This window comes from Danio rerio, chromosome 10, assembly GCF_052040795.2.
Source record: "Danio rerio strain M-AB ecotype USA chromosome 10, GRCz13ab, whole genome shotgun sequence".
NCBI lineage: Eukaryota > Metazoa > Chordata > Actinopteri > Cypriniformes > Danionidae > Danio > Danio rerio.
The window spans coordinates 46,787,501-46,805,000 of record NC_141030.1 but is presented as its reverse complement, the minus strand read 5'-3'; the positions used below and the strand labels follow the sequence as shown (position 1 = coordinate 46,805,000).

The window sequence follows — 17,500 nt, the reverse complement described above, 5'->3', positions numbered from 1 at the left end:
ATATATATATATATATATATATATTCATATATATATATATATTCATATATATATATATATTCATATATATATATATATTCATATATATATATATATATTCATATATATATATATTCATATATATATATTCATATATATATATATATATATTCATATATATATATATATATATATATATATATATATATATATATATATATATATATATATATATTCATATATATATATATATATATATATATTCATATATATATATTCATATATATATATATATATTCATATATATATATTCATATATATATATATATATATATATATATTCATATATATATATATTCATATATATATATATATATATATATATATATATATATATATATATATATATATATATATATATATATTCATCACAATGTAAAGTATTTTTGTGTTTAGAATATTTATTAGTGATGCATGCAATGTTTACAGAATTAAAATAAATGCAAAGAATGGCAATGCCTGATTTTTGAAATCACCTTCAACAATTGCAAAAGAGACTGGGCAGAAGTTCAGCTTCATCTGGCAGAGGAACAACTCACTCTGACCAAACTGCAGCAAACCAAGGCCAGACTTGAGACAAGCTGCTCTCTCCACATCAGATGATGAAGTCTGAACTTATTGTGGAATTTTTGACATTAAGTGTCTCTTTTTTATTATTATTTACATCTATATTTGAATCTTATTATAAATACCTCAATGTACAGTGTTTGTGTTGTAGGTCTCAGATGAGCGGACTGCTGGAAGAGGATGGGGTGGGGTTTTTATTGTTTTTAGTTTATTTATTTATTTATTTATTTATTTTAAATGTGTGTGTTTTCATTTTAAATAAAAATACTCTACTTGTTGCTCTTTACATAGGCCTATATATCCATCTACATTGTGATTGAGCACTGGTAATCCAGATTTAGTGATCCTGAAAAGTTCCTATCCGGATCAGATTGATCCAATCCAATGTTGCTTTGAAAAACTGGCTTAAAAAGTAAGCTGGATTACGTGATCACAGATTGCAAAAACAGGATTACTAAATCCAGATCAATTTTATCCGGATTAAATCTTTTGAAAAACCGGGCCCAGATGTTAAAATTATAATCTACAGTAGATTGTTACATCTGTGATCACGTAATCCAGCTTACTAATTTTTTAAAAGCAACATTGTATTGGATCAATCTGATCCAGATAGGAACTTTTCAGGATCACTAAATCTGGATAACCAGTGCTCAAACAGGATAGGAAAACAATATGTAAAGAGCAACAAGTAGAATATCAAGTTTGGAGTCAATATAACTTTTATTTTTATTTGAAATGAAAACACACATTTAAAAAAAAGAAGAAAAAAAACAGCTCATCCTCTTCCAGCAGTCTGCTCATCTGAGACCTACAACACTGTATATTGAGGATATTTAAAACGCGTTATAAATATAGATTTATTGAATTAAAAAAAGACTTGATGTCAAAACCTCCACAATAAGTTCAAACTTCCTCATCTGATGTGGAGAGAGCAGCTAGTCTGAGTTTAGCCTTTAGGAGGCAGATCTCAAGTCTGGCCTTGGTTTGCTGCAGTTTGGTTAGAGTCAGTTGTTCCTCTGCCAGATGAAGCTCTGCTTCTGCCCTTTCAGTCTCTTTTTGCTATTGTTGAAAGTGATTTTAAAAGTCCAGAATTGCCATTCTTTGCATTTATTTTGGTTATTCTGTAATCATTGCATGCATCACTAATAAATATTCTAAAAACAAAAATAATTTACATTGTGATGAATATATACAGTGTAATTCAGAATTATTAGCCCCTCTGAATTATTCCCTGTTTATTTTTTCCCCAGTTTCTGTTTAACGGAGAGAAGATTTTTTTTAAACATAATACACATTTCTAAACATAATATTTTTTTATAACTCATCTCTAATAACTGATTTATTTTATCCTTGTCATGATGACCGTAAATAATATTTGACTTGATATTCTTCAAGACACTTCTATACAGCTTAAAGTGACATTTAAAGGCTTAACTAGGTTAATTAGGTTAGGGTAATTAGACAAGATATTGTATAAAGATAGTTTGTTCTGTAGACTACTGAAAAATATATAGCTTAAAAGGGCTAATAATTTTGACCTTAAAATGGTTATAAAATAATTCAAAGCTGCTTTTATTCTCGCTGAAATAAAACAAATAAGGCTTTCTCCAGAAGAAAAAATATCATCAGACATACTGTGAACATTTCCTTGCTCTGTTAAACATCATTTGGGAAATATTTATATCATTTGGGGGCATATAATTCTGATTTCGACTATATATATATATATATATATATATATATATATATATATATATATATATATAAATTTTAGGCTCAAAATTTTAGGACAAAATTAGTTGTGTTTGATAAAAACACACCAAGATCGACATCTTAGGATGTTATTATTATTAATTATGTGTATATATTTGTTCAAACACACACCCAAAACCCAGAGACAATATCCATCCTTTTATGAGCACAGTGTCTCCATCTTCTGATGGCTACTTCCAGCAGGATAACGCACCATATCATAAAACGTGAATCATCTCAGACTGGTTTCTTGAACATGACAATGAGTTCACTGTACTCAAATGGCCTCCACAGTCACCAGATCTCAATCCAACAGAGCACCTTTAGGATGTGGTGAAACAGGAGACAATTCTGCAGCAACTGTGATGCTATCATGTCAATATGAAGCAAAATCTCTGAGGAATATTTCCAGTAGCTTGTTGAATCTACGCCACGAAGGATTAAGGCAGTTCTGAAGCCAAAAGTGGTCCAACATGGTACTAGTAAGGTGTACCTAATAAAGTGGCCGGTTGTGTATATGTACTGTACATGCATGTATCGAAACATTTACACCGTATACATGCATAAAATACACATACCTCACATGCTATTATATTTGTACGCCATTTTAAAAAGGTGTCTTAATACGCTTTTTAAAAGCTTACTAGGGGATTCGTTCACTTAATCTGTAAGACATGTCCAGATGCATCCTCCTAACTATGAAATTGTCATTCAAAGATGACCTTAAAAGTTGTGATTTAAATTGAACTTTATTTAATTGTGAGACATCAGAAGTGTCGTTTCATCGTAACTATTACTCGAAGCATGCAAACAGTTGAAATTTTTATACATTTATTTATTACATGAAAAAATAAAAATCAAATAGAATCAAAATGGAATTAATCTTTAAAATGGTCAAATGGGCATATTAGTGTCATTATGCCTGATAATGCCTGAGCTCAGTGTTTTGTTTAGACCGACAGGAACGCAGGGAATCATCTGTGGCCTGAGAAGGATGGAGAAGTTTCAGTGCCGTACAGTATTGCCTCTGGTCTCGGTGAGTTTACCCTATGCTGTCCTATGATAGTGCGCACAGTTAGGATGAAAAGAAAACAACTAATCAATGGATTAATCTTTGTTTCTGTGGTTTATGGCTTTCAGAAGACAAGACTGGGCACATTTTAGCAGCCTTAAAAATGGTCTCCAAGAAGACCTGCGTCAAGTTTCATCACCATACAACTGAGGAAGATTATCTGCATTTTAAGCCTGACCGTATGTGAGTCTGAAGTTTTACGGTTTATTTACAGCATGTGACTTTGCTTTTTTTTGTTGCATAGAAGGCTATAATTTTGGTGTTTTTGGTAATAAACTTACATTTCTATTATATTTACACAAAATAAAAAGGCAAGTTCACAATTTCTCAAGTTAAAGGCACAATATGTGATTTTCACCACTAGAGGGCGCATATTCACTACAAACAAATGTAGTTTGATGACTGTGTGACTTGTTGGGGAATCCTGGGAGTTGTGGTCTTTTTCCATCCTACAGGACTCTTGTAGAAATCATGTTGATGATGAGTGTGTGATGCTTTTAGCACGTAGACTCTGTTAACTAGTTAAAATTGCTTAATTTGTTGAACATTCTTCTTAACATTTGGGATAATATAAGTTCATAAGTCATCACAATATATGACCCTGTTCTAGTGGTTTTTGGAAAATTTTATTCAAAAAACGTTACATATTGCACCTTTATTCACAATCATTGAAGCAGTGTTTCTCAACCACGTTCCTGGAGGAGCACCACCACTGCATGTTTTGATGTCTCCTCTGTCTGTCACACCCAATACAGCTCTAGTAGGCTCTGCTAATGACCTGATGATCTGAATCTGGTGTGTTTGGTTAAGGAAACATGGAAAATGTGCAGAGCTGGCACTCCTCTAGGTACATGGTTGAGAAGCATTGCTTTAATGAATATGAATAAAGGCACAATAAGCTATTTTCACCACTAGAGGGCGCATATTCACAACAAACAAATGTGAAGTTTGATGACTGTGTGACTTGTTGTGGAATCATTGAAGTTGTGGTCTTCACCATCCTACAGGACTCCTGTAGAAATCATGTTGATGATGAGTGTGTGATGCTATTAGCACATAGACACTGTTAACTATTTATAATTGCTTCATTGAAGCAATGATTACTGTTAACTGGTTACTGTTCTAGTGGTTTTTGGGAAAATTTTGTTTAAAAAAAAAGTTTAATATTGTGCCTTTATTCACAATCACTAAAGCAGTGTTTCTCAACCACGTTCCTGGAGGAGCACCAACACTACATGTTTTGGATGTCTCCTTTCTGTCACACCCATTACAGCTCTTTTAGTCTCTGCTAAAGAGCTAATGATCTGAATCATGCGTGTTTGGTTAAGGAGTCATTAAAAAATGTGCAGAGCTGGTGGTTCTCCAGGTACATGGTTGAGAAGCATTCCTTTAATGAATATGAATAAAGGCGCACTATTTAATTTTCACCAGTGGAGGCGCATATTCACAACAAACAAATGTAGTTTGATGACTGTGTGACTTGTTGGGGAATCCTGGGAGTTGTGGTCTTCACCATCCTACAGGACTCCTGTAGAATCATGTTGATGATGAGTGTGTGATGCTATTAGCATGTACACACTGTTAATTTGTTAATTTCTTATGTCTCTAGATTTGAACATTCGTCTAAATGTTTGGGATAAGTTCATAAGTCATCACAATAAATGACACTGGTTTTTGGAAAATTTTATTAAAAACGTTACATATTGTGCTTTTATTTGCATTAATTGAAGCAGTGTTTCTCAACCACATTCCCGGAGGAGCACCAACACTGCATGTTTTGGATTATCTTCTTTGTCCGTTAAACCCATTACAGCTCTTTCAGTTTCTGCTAATGATCTGAATCAGGTGTGTTTGGTTAGAGACGTGGAAAAAAAGGATTGTATTGTTGGTGGTCCTCCAGGTACATGGATGAGAAACATTTCTTTAATGAATGTGAATAAAGGCACTATATGCTATTTTCGGCACTAGAGGGTGCTTATTCACCACAAACAAATGTAGATTGTGTGACTTGTTGGGGAATCCTGGGAGTTGTGGTCTTTACCGTCCTACAGGAAACCTGGGGCCTGTTTCAGAAAGGAGGTTAAGTGAAAACTCAGAGTATTTTAACCCTGAAATGAGAGAAACTCTGGGTTTTCCATTTCAAAAAGGCAGGTTTGTTAAACTCAAGAAATCAGGGTAAGTCAAGCCTGTTTCTAAAAGAAAGGTAACTTTAACTCAGAGTCAGTTACTGTGGTAACTTACTCTGTGAATCTAACCTGGTCCGGAGCAGGTTTTATTCTCTAAACTCTGAGTTTCTGTCGGTGTCCTCCCCTTTTTTTAAAGATGAAGCGTATTTCTCGCATTAGCTTACATTTCCACACACCTTTTAGAGCTCATTTTGGAGATGCCCATAAAAACGATTGATGGAAACGTCATGATTCACATAACTTTTGAAAATATGCATAATAAAACATTTGCATAACTGAGTAGGTTAAACTATTATTTGATAAGTAAAGATGTGCATAAAGTGCACTTAACAAATTACAGTATGTACATTAAAAAATGGTTTGTTAGAGATGATGATGAAAATGTGTGTGAATGGACAAACCAGCAGACTGAGCACACTGCAGAACATCTTAAATGTTGTTTTAGTCATTCTAAAATGCCTTTACTGTTTCAGTATTAGTGTATATTATTAATTACCTCCGAGCGTCTGGAGCGTGTCAAGATCTCCGCGTCTGGCTTCAAACGCCCCCATGTGTTCATTGTGTGTCAATTGTCTTCTGAGGCGCAAGTATTAAATAAAAAAATTATTGACGCAGCTTGTTCTACCGCAGTAAATTCTGTTTTTACTGTTATATTTGGCGCAAGTTAATCAGGAAGTGACCATTGTGTTCTCTTTGACTCGTTGGATAAAAACGCTGCTTTATTCACGACTTTTAGGCGTTATACCAGTTTTGCACATATTTATGTAATAGCCTATATTTTGATGGAAACAGCTATTGCCTACATTTTTGTCACACACGGAACGAAGTCACGTACGAGGCTTGTCCTTTTTTCCATAAATATTTAGCTTAACCTTCGACATGTACTGTTACTAGATTAATGGGATTAATCGTAAGCACTGCTTACGTTCTTAATGTTATATCAACCTCTATTACTTGATCAGTAAAAAGGCAGACACACAAGTGCACTGTTAAATCTATTAAAACTGATAAACGTGCTTAAAAGTTTAGAAAAAAGTATAAACGTCACACATTTCATTACTTATTTTATTATACTTAAATTTTTAAATACTTTAAATTAAACATTACGCATTAACTTGAGCAGCTGTTTTCCCATGCTGTCTCTGTTTCACTGATGGTTGCTTCTCTTTAAATATATACGCTCATATTTGCTATAACTTTGCATGAGCACATCAAGTTCAGCCGGAGAAAGAAATGCTGATCTGTTTTTTTTTAAGATGTTGCCATGGTCACTCGTAATGTCTGCGCTCCATTGATAATGCCTTTTTATAGTCATGGTGCGCGCGCTTAACTCTGAGTTGGTCTACTCAAAGTTGATTGACCCAACTCAGATCAGCTATTCTGAAACCGAAAACTCAGAGTTTTTAATCTCTCGGTAAATCAATTCAGAGTTCAAGTTTCAACTCCGAGTTGTTTGAACCTCCTTACTGAAACAGGCCCCTGTAGAATCATGTTGATGATGAGTGTGTGATGCTATTAGCACATACACAGTTAAAATTGCTTCGTTCGTTGAAAATTCTTCTAAACATTTGGGATTATGTAACATAAGTCATCACAATATATGACTCTGTTCTAGTGGTTTTTGGAAATTTTTATTTTTAAAAAAAATTACATGTTGTGCCTTTTATTTACATTCATTAAAGCAGTGTTTCTCAACCACATTCCTGGAGAAACACCAGCACTGTATGTATTGGATGTCTCCTTTGTCTGTAACACCTATTACAGCTCTTTCAGTCTCTGCTAATGAGCTGATGGTCTGAATCAGGTGTTTGGTTAAAGTGATGTGCCTAGCTGGGGCTCCTTCAGGTACGTGGTTGGGAAACACTGCATTGAAGTAAATGTATTTTAATCTCACATGCAAGAATTTGGAAATTTAACTAGTAGATAAACTTATATTTATAACTTTATATCATTTTTTGTATAGGTGTTTGTGTAGCATGTTTGCAGCATCGCAAACATTCATGACCACTTTTAACCTTTGCTTGTCCTCATGGCCATTTTCATTTGCAATTATTTGTGCTCATTATAGCTGTGACGAGTGCACATTTTGTTTGGAAGCTGTACTTTTTGATCACATTTGAATAGAAGCTCCTGAGTTCTCTTTTTTTCAAGGTAAATTTATTGATTTTGGTATTTTCCAGTGTAAAACAGATGGGATAATTGTGTCCTGCAGGTGTGCGTCTCTTGTAGGCTGTGCCGGCGGTGAGCAGCCAATTCTGGTCGGGCCAAAGTGTAACGCTGGGAACATCTGTCACGAAATCCTGCATTCGCTCGGCCTGTACCACGAGCACTCGCGTCCTGACCGCGACAAATACATCACCATACTCTACGATAACATCATGCCTGGTATGCAGCAGTTTCATTTCATTACAAGTGTGGTTTATTATAAACTAATTTGATTGAACACTGCTGGTATCGCTTTAGCTCTGTATGTTTGCACCAATCAGATGAATACTGACACTGATACTGTACATTAACAAAACAGATGTTCATACAACAGTGAATATTAATGCGCATGCCATCACATTTGCCGTGCAAAAACGGTGCAAAGTTAAACACGAACGCGATGTGTGTGTGTGTGTGTGCTTTGTAACTACATTGTGCTTGAATTAACTCCCCAACTAATGCATAAAATAATCATTGGGAAAGTTCTTACTGTAGTATTTCTCAAAAACGTTACGTGAGATCTGTGTCCTCCATGTCTGTCACTGTGCTGTTTATCTGATGCAGCCGAGGTGGAGATTGAGGCACACTCTAGCTGCGTTTCAAATCGCATACTTATGCACTATTCTACGCCATTTTGTAGTATAAATAGTGTAAGTAATTGTTCACACTGAAAACTCTAATAATAATAAGTGCACTTTAATTACCCGGATGATGCACTCATTCAGCCGCTAAAATGAAGTGTGTAATGATGGACACTTCACGCACTCAACCACCGCAGGTTTGCTTGCGTAGCGGAAGGGGCGGAGCTATCGGACGCACATGTTGAATAACTTTATTTATTTTGGATTGTGAAAGCAAAATTCTCCTACGAGAGTGATTATAGCGCCTCCCGATGTTAAATGCGGCAATACTCACGGCAGGTATTATTTGATAATTCGGTCGTTTATTTCACTGATTTGGCAACCGTCAAACGTCATCAGGGAAACGGTTTGAATTTCCGCTTAGTAAAAAAACAGTGTGCCATTTGGGACAACACTACTTATACTATCCTGTTGATTGTGTAAGTGCATAGTGCACGAATGCATAGTGTATAGTGTGCCATTTGGGACGCAGCTTCTGACAGGCATGTGGGAATGGTGGGCGGTAGGGCTGCACGATATTTAAAAAAATTTACATTGCGAAATTTTTATATATATATATATATATATATATATATATATATATATATATTTATTTATTTATTTATATATTTATATATATATATATATGTATATATATATATGTGTGTATATATATATATATATATATATATATGTATATATATATATGTGTGTATATATATATATATATATATATATATATATATATATATATATATGTATATATATGTATATATATGTATATATAAATTTCGCAATGTACATTTTTTTAAATATCGTGCAGCCCTACCGCCTATGCTATATATATATATATAGCAAGTTTATAAACTGCCTCTGGAACCCAGTTCAGATACAAACATTTATTTAACAAAAATAGTGATGCACTATTAGAGAACCATCATTAAAGGCAAAGGCAACAAAAACAGCTCCAGTGTGTTCAAAAAATAAAATCCGATATACTGAAATAGGGCTGTGCGAGTTGGGAAAATATCTAATTGAGATTTTTTCTGACAGATATTTTGATTGTGATAAATTTTTATTTGTGACAGCTCTTAAAAAATTACCAGTTTTTGTTTGCTGTCTGTGAAACCAAAGTATTCCCGTAAGAGCCATAAATTGTATATTGGCGATTGGCCACAAGGTGTCAGTAGGAGACTATATAACTGTGGCTTCACTGCATGGGGTAGGAGAACGTTGGTAAGAAGCACACAGTATTTGAACGTAGATCAACTCAACATACAATTTAAGATTACAGAGAAGTGTATATAGATTAAGGAAAAGTGATGTAGTAATTCTGTTGATTGTAAAATAAAGACGTTTTTATTTGCATCTATTTTGCCTACGTACTCTGACTTTACGCGTACAAAACTTGCTTGCTCTACCAACAATAACGGCAATAGAACGCCGCTACAATTCCCATATTACCGATGCCGTTTTTCCTTGATATTAATTTGTCTATTAATGCTTCTGAAGCAGCAGAAGCCATCATCCCATTTGTTCACGCTTTCCTGTATGTTTTTTTTTTTTTTTTTTTTTTAACTTTTTTTAAATTTAGTTATTTATTTATTTTGCCTACTCAATTGGCTAATAAGACTGTCACACAGATAGCAGTGACGCATTTGCTCTGGGCAAGCAAAATTAAATAATGCATATAGATTTAATATCACACGATTTTTAGCTAATCGCAACGGTTCAAATTGCGATTCGATTTCGATTAATCGCACAGCCCTATTCTAAAAGCTATAATAAATAATCTGATGGGTGTTTTGAGCTGAAACTGTATAAACACTTTCTAGAGACACAAAAGACTTATTTTAAATCTTGCAAAGGGGTAAAATAGGAGCCCTTTAAAAATTTTAAGGCAGCAAAGTAAAAATTCCCAGCGTAGATGCATCAGCTTTGTTGACCTGTTTTTATGTAAACAGGTAAAGAGTCCAATTTTAAGGTGAAGAAAGGGAACACGCTTGGTCTGGAGTATGACCTGGACTCAATCTTGCATTATGGAGAGTAGGTGCTCGATTTTCCAAAAATGGCTCGAAATTCTGTCTGCGTGTGTGATTTGAAGGCATCGATGATGTGGGGTTTTGTTTTTCCAGCGACTGTTTTTCTCGTAATGGAAATCACACGATAATCCCCAAGAAGAAAGGCGTTAAGATCGGCCAGAGGACTCACATGAGCGTCCTGGATGTGGAACGGCTCCGCAGGCTGTATCACTGTGGTACGTCCGGCTCATTTTCAGACTGTAAAAAATTTTGTGACACATTTTTAGGTTGCTTGTTACTTTGTTTTTTTAAGTCAATCAGCGGTGGCACTTTGGCTCAGTGGTTAGCACTGTCACCTCACAGCAAGAAGGTCGCTTGTTCAAGTCTAGGCTCAGTCAGTTGGCATTTCTGTGGAGTTTGCATGTTCTCCCCATGTTGATGTGGGTTTCCTTCGCCTGCTCTGGTTTCCCCCACAGTCTAAACACAACTAAATTGGCTGTAGTGTATGAGTGAATGAAAGTGTATGGGTGTTTCCCAGTGCTGGGTTGCAGCTGAAAGGACATCCGCTAGGTAAAACGTGCTGGCGGTTCATTTCATTGTGGCGCCCCCTGATAAATAAGGGACTGAGCTGAAGGAAAACAAATAAATGAATGAGCCATTTAAGTTATTCAGGTTTTAACTAGTCGTGTCCATTCTACAATATACAAAAATATAACAGGTATATGTTACAAAGATATAGAAAATTAAATGTGTAACAAAAGTGTTGCGTATTTTTTATTTTATTTTTATTTTTAATGCATGTCTGTGTATCTCACTGTATAAATACTATATACACACATACTGTATACATTCACCGGCCACTTTATTAGGTACACTTGTCCAACTGCTGGTTAATGCATATTTCTAATCAGCCAATCACATGGCAGTAGCTCAATGCATTTAGGCATGTAGACATGGTCAAGACGATCTACTGCAGTTCAAGCTGATCATCAGAATCTGGAAGAAAGGAGATTTAAGATACTTTGAACGTGGCACAGTTGTTGGTGTCAGACGGGCTGCTCTGAGTATTTCAGAAACTGCTGATCTACTGGGATTTTAGGGAACCATCTCTAGGGTTTACAGAGAATGCTCTGAAAAAGAGGAAATATCCAGTGAGCGGCAGTTCTGTGGGCGCAAATGCCTTGTTGATGCCAGAGGTCAGAGGAGAATGGCCAGACTGGTTCCAGCTGATAGAAAGACAACAGTAACTCAAATAAGCACTCGTTACAACCGAGGTCTGCAGAAGAGCATCTCTGAACACACAACACGTCCAACCTTGAGGCAGATGGGCTACAGCAGCAGAAGAGCACACCGGGTGCCGCTCCTGTCAGCTAAGAACAGGAAACTGAGGCTACAATTCACACAGGCTCACCAAAACTGGACAATAGAAGATTGGAGAAATGTTGCCTGCTCTGAGTCTCCATTTCTGCTGCCACATTCGGATGGTCGGGTCAGAATTTGGCGTCATGGAACATCATTTATTTTCATTACAAATTATCACAGTAGAACAGTTTCTCAAGCAGTCTGTGATGCGTTTTGGAAACGGGAGATAAGCCCCTGGTCTAATGTGCCACCTGGCTTGAGAAACCCACTTACTATTTACTTATTTACTATTGGGGTAGCAAACATATTTTGAATGCCTTCGGCAGAATTCAAATGAGCTATTTTAATCTAGATTAATTCCGAGATCAATCTAGATTAAAAAAATTAATCTATGCCCACCTACAGTAAATACATATGAAGACAATCGTGTTATTTTAGATAATTTTAGATTATTCTTGATTATTCAATTTTGTGTACCTGAATACTGCTAGAAGGTTAATGTTTTATCAATATGCTTTAAAAAAGCTTAATGTTTTATCAATATTGGTGTGGTTTATTATATTGTATGCAGATTAATTCTTTTAAAAAACATCCTAATGAAAAGCAAAATTATGAATTCTTTCCAAATGGAGCAACAGTGTTCACATCATCGGCTGAAATTATTCTATCTTGCACTATGTATTGCAGAAAAAAAATTAAATTTCCCCAGATCTCATGCAGCCCTGATCCAATGTTATGCAGTTTTTGTTTATTTATTATAATTAATTTTTTGCCTTGCCATTTTTTGAGTGACATCTTCAGAGTGTTTTAACCACTCTTTCTGAATTCATCCACTTTCTCCATTTCAGACGACTGAAAACATCAGGATAAAGTAACCCCACCATTCCTCCAACCTCAAAACTGCTCTGTTTGAATGGACACTTAAGCACATACGAAGCTAATTTTATGGACAAATAAATGTAAAAAAAAAAAAAACAACAACATGTGGCCTATAATTGTGAGTATGTCAGTAAAAATGCTCTCTGGTTTAACTGGATTCATTTAGAAGTGCTCCAGTTCTGGTGTTTGTCCAGTAGGGGGCAGTCACTGCACACCTCATTGTATGGCTTTGCATCTTCATCTTGCTGCTGAAAAATCTAGAAGAAAATGAGAAATTAGACACAACTATGTATATTTCACTTGATTTAAGGTGTTTTTCTTTGGCAGATTTGAGTGTTAATTACTTCCCCATACAGTATGTGCTCATCGCAATCTCTACAATCATCTGATATAATATTTTAGCTTGTGTTTTGTGAAAGGAATGAGTGTTGCGTATTTTTATAGTTGTATAATTGTAGGTTGTGCTCAATTAAGTAATTTAAAAAAGCCTAAAGAGTTTTCAGTGGCATTCATCAGTCTCAAATGACTGTTGTGGGCTTCATACGCTGTATTCTGCTCATTTAATTACTCCTTAAATCGACCTTGCATGTTTGTTGTTGTTTAAAGACGTCTAATAAACATCCAAACATAGACGTTGTGTCTAAAGCGAGGCTAAATTTAGTCTACTTATCTGTTTCAGACATTCACTGACAAATTTAGCCTTGTTCTAGTCTTGTGTAATTGGAGGTCTGTTAGATGTCTATTTAAACAGAATTGCTGGGAGCACAACTTGAACTTTTGAACTAGAACTGCTGAACTTTTGCGCTATATTTATTTATTTATTTATTTATTTATTTAATGCTGTAAAGTTCAAATTTGGGGGGAAGAAAGTTCCTGCACATTCGTGTAGACACACAAAGTCAATAAGCACAACCCTCTCTCTGCCTTTTAAATGTGAACAATCTGAATATCTGACTGCTCCTTGGAGACATTCCACTCTAAAATGAAAGTTTTCTTCTCACTATTTACAATTTTAGTTCTGAATGAGTTTTTTTTTATTCTGTTGAAGAGGTTTTCTGCTTTCTTCAAAATATCTTCAACAGAAGTAAGTCATATAGAACAAGTAAAGCGTTAGTGTGTTCATATAGACTGATGATGTTTTTTTAGGATTAACTTTCCCTTCCAATCAAATTGTTTAATTTATTTAAACTCTTTGCAATCGAGTTTTCTAGCTTTGGGTTTGTCAAACTGGAAGCCTGATATTTCTTCATTCTTACATGCATTTAGCTTTTCTAGCATCTTTTAATATAATCAGTGTGACACAAATTATAGTATAAATAGTATACAAGTGGTTGTTAGTTTTTTATATATATATATATATATATATATATATATATATATATATATATATATATATATATATATATATATTTATTAATTAAAATGTGTGTGTGTGTGTGTGTATATACACAAAAGTAGACGTTTTTTGTTTTTTTTTATAATGCTTAAAGTAACGGAAATACAAAGATTGAAGGTTATAAGACGCATATAAACAAAATAAGGAAAAAATAGCATGAAAATAACAAGGGAATTGAATATAAAATAAAAAACTACAGAAGAAAGACTTGTTCATCAGTGACAATTCCATAATAAATATTGTAATTTGGATGCCAGTTCTTTCTTTTTATTTTATTTGAACGTTCAAGAAATGTTTATATACAGTGCATCTGAAAAGTATTCCTAGCGCTTCATTTTTCCACATTTTTTTTAAAGCCTTATTTTAAAATGGATTAAATTAATTTATTTCCTCAACGTTCTACACAAATTATCAAGGGATGCAAAATATCAATGGAGTGGCTTCGCAACAACTCTGTAAATGTCCTTGAGTGGCCTAGCCAGAGCCCAGAACTAAATCCTATTAAACATCTCTGGAGCGATCTGAAAATGGCTGCACACCGTTATTTCCCATATGACCTGATAGAACATGAGAGGTGCTGCAAAGAGGAATGAGCAAAAACTCCCAAAGACAGATGTGCCAAGCTTGTGGCATCATATTCAACAAGACTTGAGGCTGTAATCGCTGCCAAAGGTGCATCAACAAAGTATTGAACAAAGCCTGTGAATACTGATGCACATGTGATTTTACAACTTTATTATTTTTAATAAATTTGCAACAATTAAAAAAAATCTTTATTCACGTTGTCATTATGGGGTATTGTGTGTAGAATGTTGAAGAAATAATGAATTTAATTCATTTTGGAATAAGGCTGTTACATAATAAAATGTAAAAGTGAAGCGCTATCGAGACTTTCAGGATGCACTCTATATATATATATATATATATATATATATATATATATATATATATATATAAAATAACAAAGTGGAACAAAAATAAGGTCAGGCGTAATATAAATCAAAATACAACATTTTAAAATTCTCTCAAAGCATGGTCACAATATAGTCAGCTGGATGTTAGAAAAGAGACAATACTTTACGATTCACATAGGTGTTATCGATTTTACAGACAATTTGCATTTGTGTAAATAAAACAAATGTTGCTAGAAAAAATAAATAGATTATTTGGATGGTTTTTTTTTTGTGTGTGTTTTAACAATACAAACATATTAATCATAACAATGGATGACATCAAGTACAAAAGTAAATAAGTAAAATTAGTAATAAAATAAATAAATAAAAAAACAGAGTACTGAGGCAAATAGTCAAATTAAACAATGTTTACAAAGTCCTTATAAAACTTCACAGTTTAACACTTTTGTTGCTGTAAACATTTTGTTAAGTAGTAATTAAACAATTTAAGTCACAAAGAAAATTCTTCAGCTTAGGTAATGATGAAGAAAATTTACATTTGTGAATATAATATTTACCCTATAAAATAAATAAATTGTCTTTATATTCTATGTTATGATTGTCATGAGAAAAGTAACAAATTATATCACACATGGAAAAATCCATGTTAAACTTACATTTTGATGAAAAATAGACGGATAAATCAGACCAAAACATATTAACATGTGGGCATTTGACAAAAGATGATTAATTGATTCGATGCTTGAGTTACAGAAGACATCATTTGAGTTAGGAAGATTATTTGGATGTTAGTTCTGAGGAGTGATTCTGGCGTGACGTCACGGCAAAAGGGGTCTATGTGACGTCATGAGGGGAAACTCAAGAGAGACGCGCTCAGACTGGAGTCCGCTCAGTCCGCTGACTGATGCTGGAGTCCAAATCTGGGGAATGAGAGAAATGAACGGACGATGGTTTTACCCCGTTTACATTAGAGAAAGTTGATCTGAAATGAGAACTCCTTGAAAAGAAAACGGAGCTTTTCCTCCTCAAGTTTTGGATGGGTTTATTAAAAATGATTTGTCAGTAGTCTATAATGTTTCTTATTTGAGGAACGGATTGGATGGTGCGCATTTTAACAACTTCACCTCATCGGACACGCATAAACACACGAAACTACCATCTCTGAATTTAGTTTTTCATCCGAATGTTGCTCCCTAGCTTTTATTATACATGAAATTGTGAGTTGTTTTGGCGCGCTGGTGTTCGCGCGCATTTCCCCGCGCGCTTTTTTTTCCCTCAGCTTCATTTTTTGGACAAGAATTGGATCAAAACTTATAAACGAGGATCTCTGTGCCCCTCGAGTGACTTATAGTGGTCAAAAGCTGGTCATCTTATGCTGTGGTAAGTTCAAGCTTCATTTATTATTATTAATTATTCGTATTACAAACGACCGTTTGTTGTAGTTGGCTAGCTAGTTAAACGGCCGTTTTACTTAACAATATTACCTTCACACTGTGTGAAAGGACATATGTTTATTTATTTAGTTATTTATCGACTGCATGATTAGTTTTAATACAAATACAAAATATTAATTTGTAATTTTTCTTCTTCTCGAGGTTTGCTAAAGGAGGATGTCAGTTTTTCCTTCTAAAACTCGTCGTAATCAACTCACTTTTCACAGTTTTCTAATCGACCAAATGTCTTTGCAAGGATTACGCTAGGAAATACGCATACATCAAGGACTTTACACCTGGAACTTAAATATGAATTATTCCAGTTGCAATTCCAGCTCGTCCCGGTATTCCCCTGAAATAACCGCGGTGTTTGCCATCACAATGACTCTCATCATGCTCTTCACCATCTTCGGGAACATCATGGTGATCATCGCAGTCCTCACCTGCCGCTCTTTGCGAGGACCTCAAAATCTTTTCTTGGTGTCTCTGGCAGCGGCTGACATTTTGGTGGCCACTTTAGTCATCCCGTTCTCCCTGGCTAAAGAATTAATGGGTTGCTGGTACTTCGAGTCATTGTGGTGCGAGATCATCCTGGCATTAGATGTGCTTTTTTGCACATCCTCCATCATTCACCTGTGCGCCATCAGCCTGGACCGCTACCTGTCTATATCCCGACCTGTGCAGTATGGCACCCAGCGCACTCCTCGAAAAATTAAAGGCGCCATTGTTGTTGTATGGCTTATTTCTGCCATCATCTCCTTCCCGCCATTGGTCTCCATGGATAAACCCCAGCAAGCGAAGGGTGACCCGCGAACAACATGCGAACTCAATGAGGACAAATGGTATATTCTGTACTCCACCATTGGGTCATTCTTCGCCCCATGCCTCATCATGATCCTGGTTTACGTTCGCATCTATCAGATTGCCAAGAAACACACAAGATGTCCTCCAGGAGAGCCGAGGAAAGACAGTGCAGGTAGCGTCTCATTCTCATTTTAGTTTATTTTTTATTTCATCAGATTTAAAACACTCATTGAGATTCAAATCTCTTGTG

At 34.9% G+C, this 17,500-nt stretch overlaps 2 protein-coding genes across 21 annotated transcripts in view; both read left to right on the top strand.

The window, feature by feature from the left end:
* The window catches only part of LOC797085 (zinc metalloproteinase nas-4-like), a 14,653-nt gene extending 1,318 nt beyond the window's left edge, over positions 1-13,335 (top strand). For 5 of the 19 annotated variants that reach the window (XM_087269850.1, XM_087269859.1, XM_087269857.1 and 2 more), the window contains 6 exons: positions 3,313-3,394; positions 3,502-3,613; positions 7,829-8,001; positions 10,406-10,487; positions 10,577-10,698; positions 12,673-13,335. In XM_087269850.1, coding sequence (XP_087125976.1) covers positions 3,313-3,394; positions 3,502-3,613; positions 7,829-8,001; positions 10,406-10,487; positions 10,577-10,698; positions 12,673-12,680 — 579 coding nt within the window. In that variant the 3' untranslated portion in view covers positions 12,681-13,335. 19 annotated transcript variants of the gene reach the window in all.
* Positions 13,336-15,669: 2,334 nt separating this feature from the next.
* Positions 15,670-17,500, top strand: part of LOC100330650 (alpha-2B adrenergic receptor) — a 10,173-nt gene continuing 8,342 nt past the window's right edge. For both annotated transcript variants that reach the window (XM_087271427.1, XM_087271426.1), the window contains exons 1-2: positions 15,670-16,393; positions 16,609-17,422. In XM_087271427.1, coding sequence (XP_087127553.1) covers positions 16,756-17,422 — 667 coding nt within the window. In that variant the 5' untranslated portion in view covers positions 15,670-16,393; positions 16,609-16,755. The remainder of the gene's footprint in view (positions 16,394-16,608; positions 17,423-17,500) is intronic.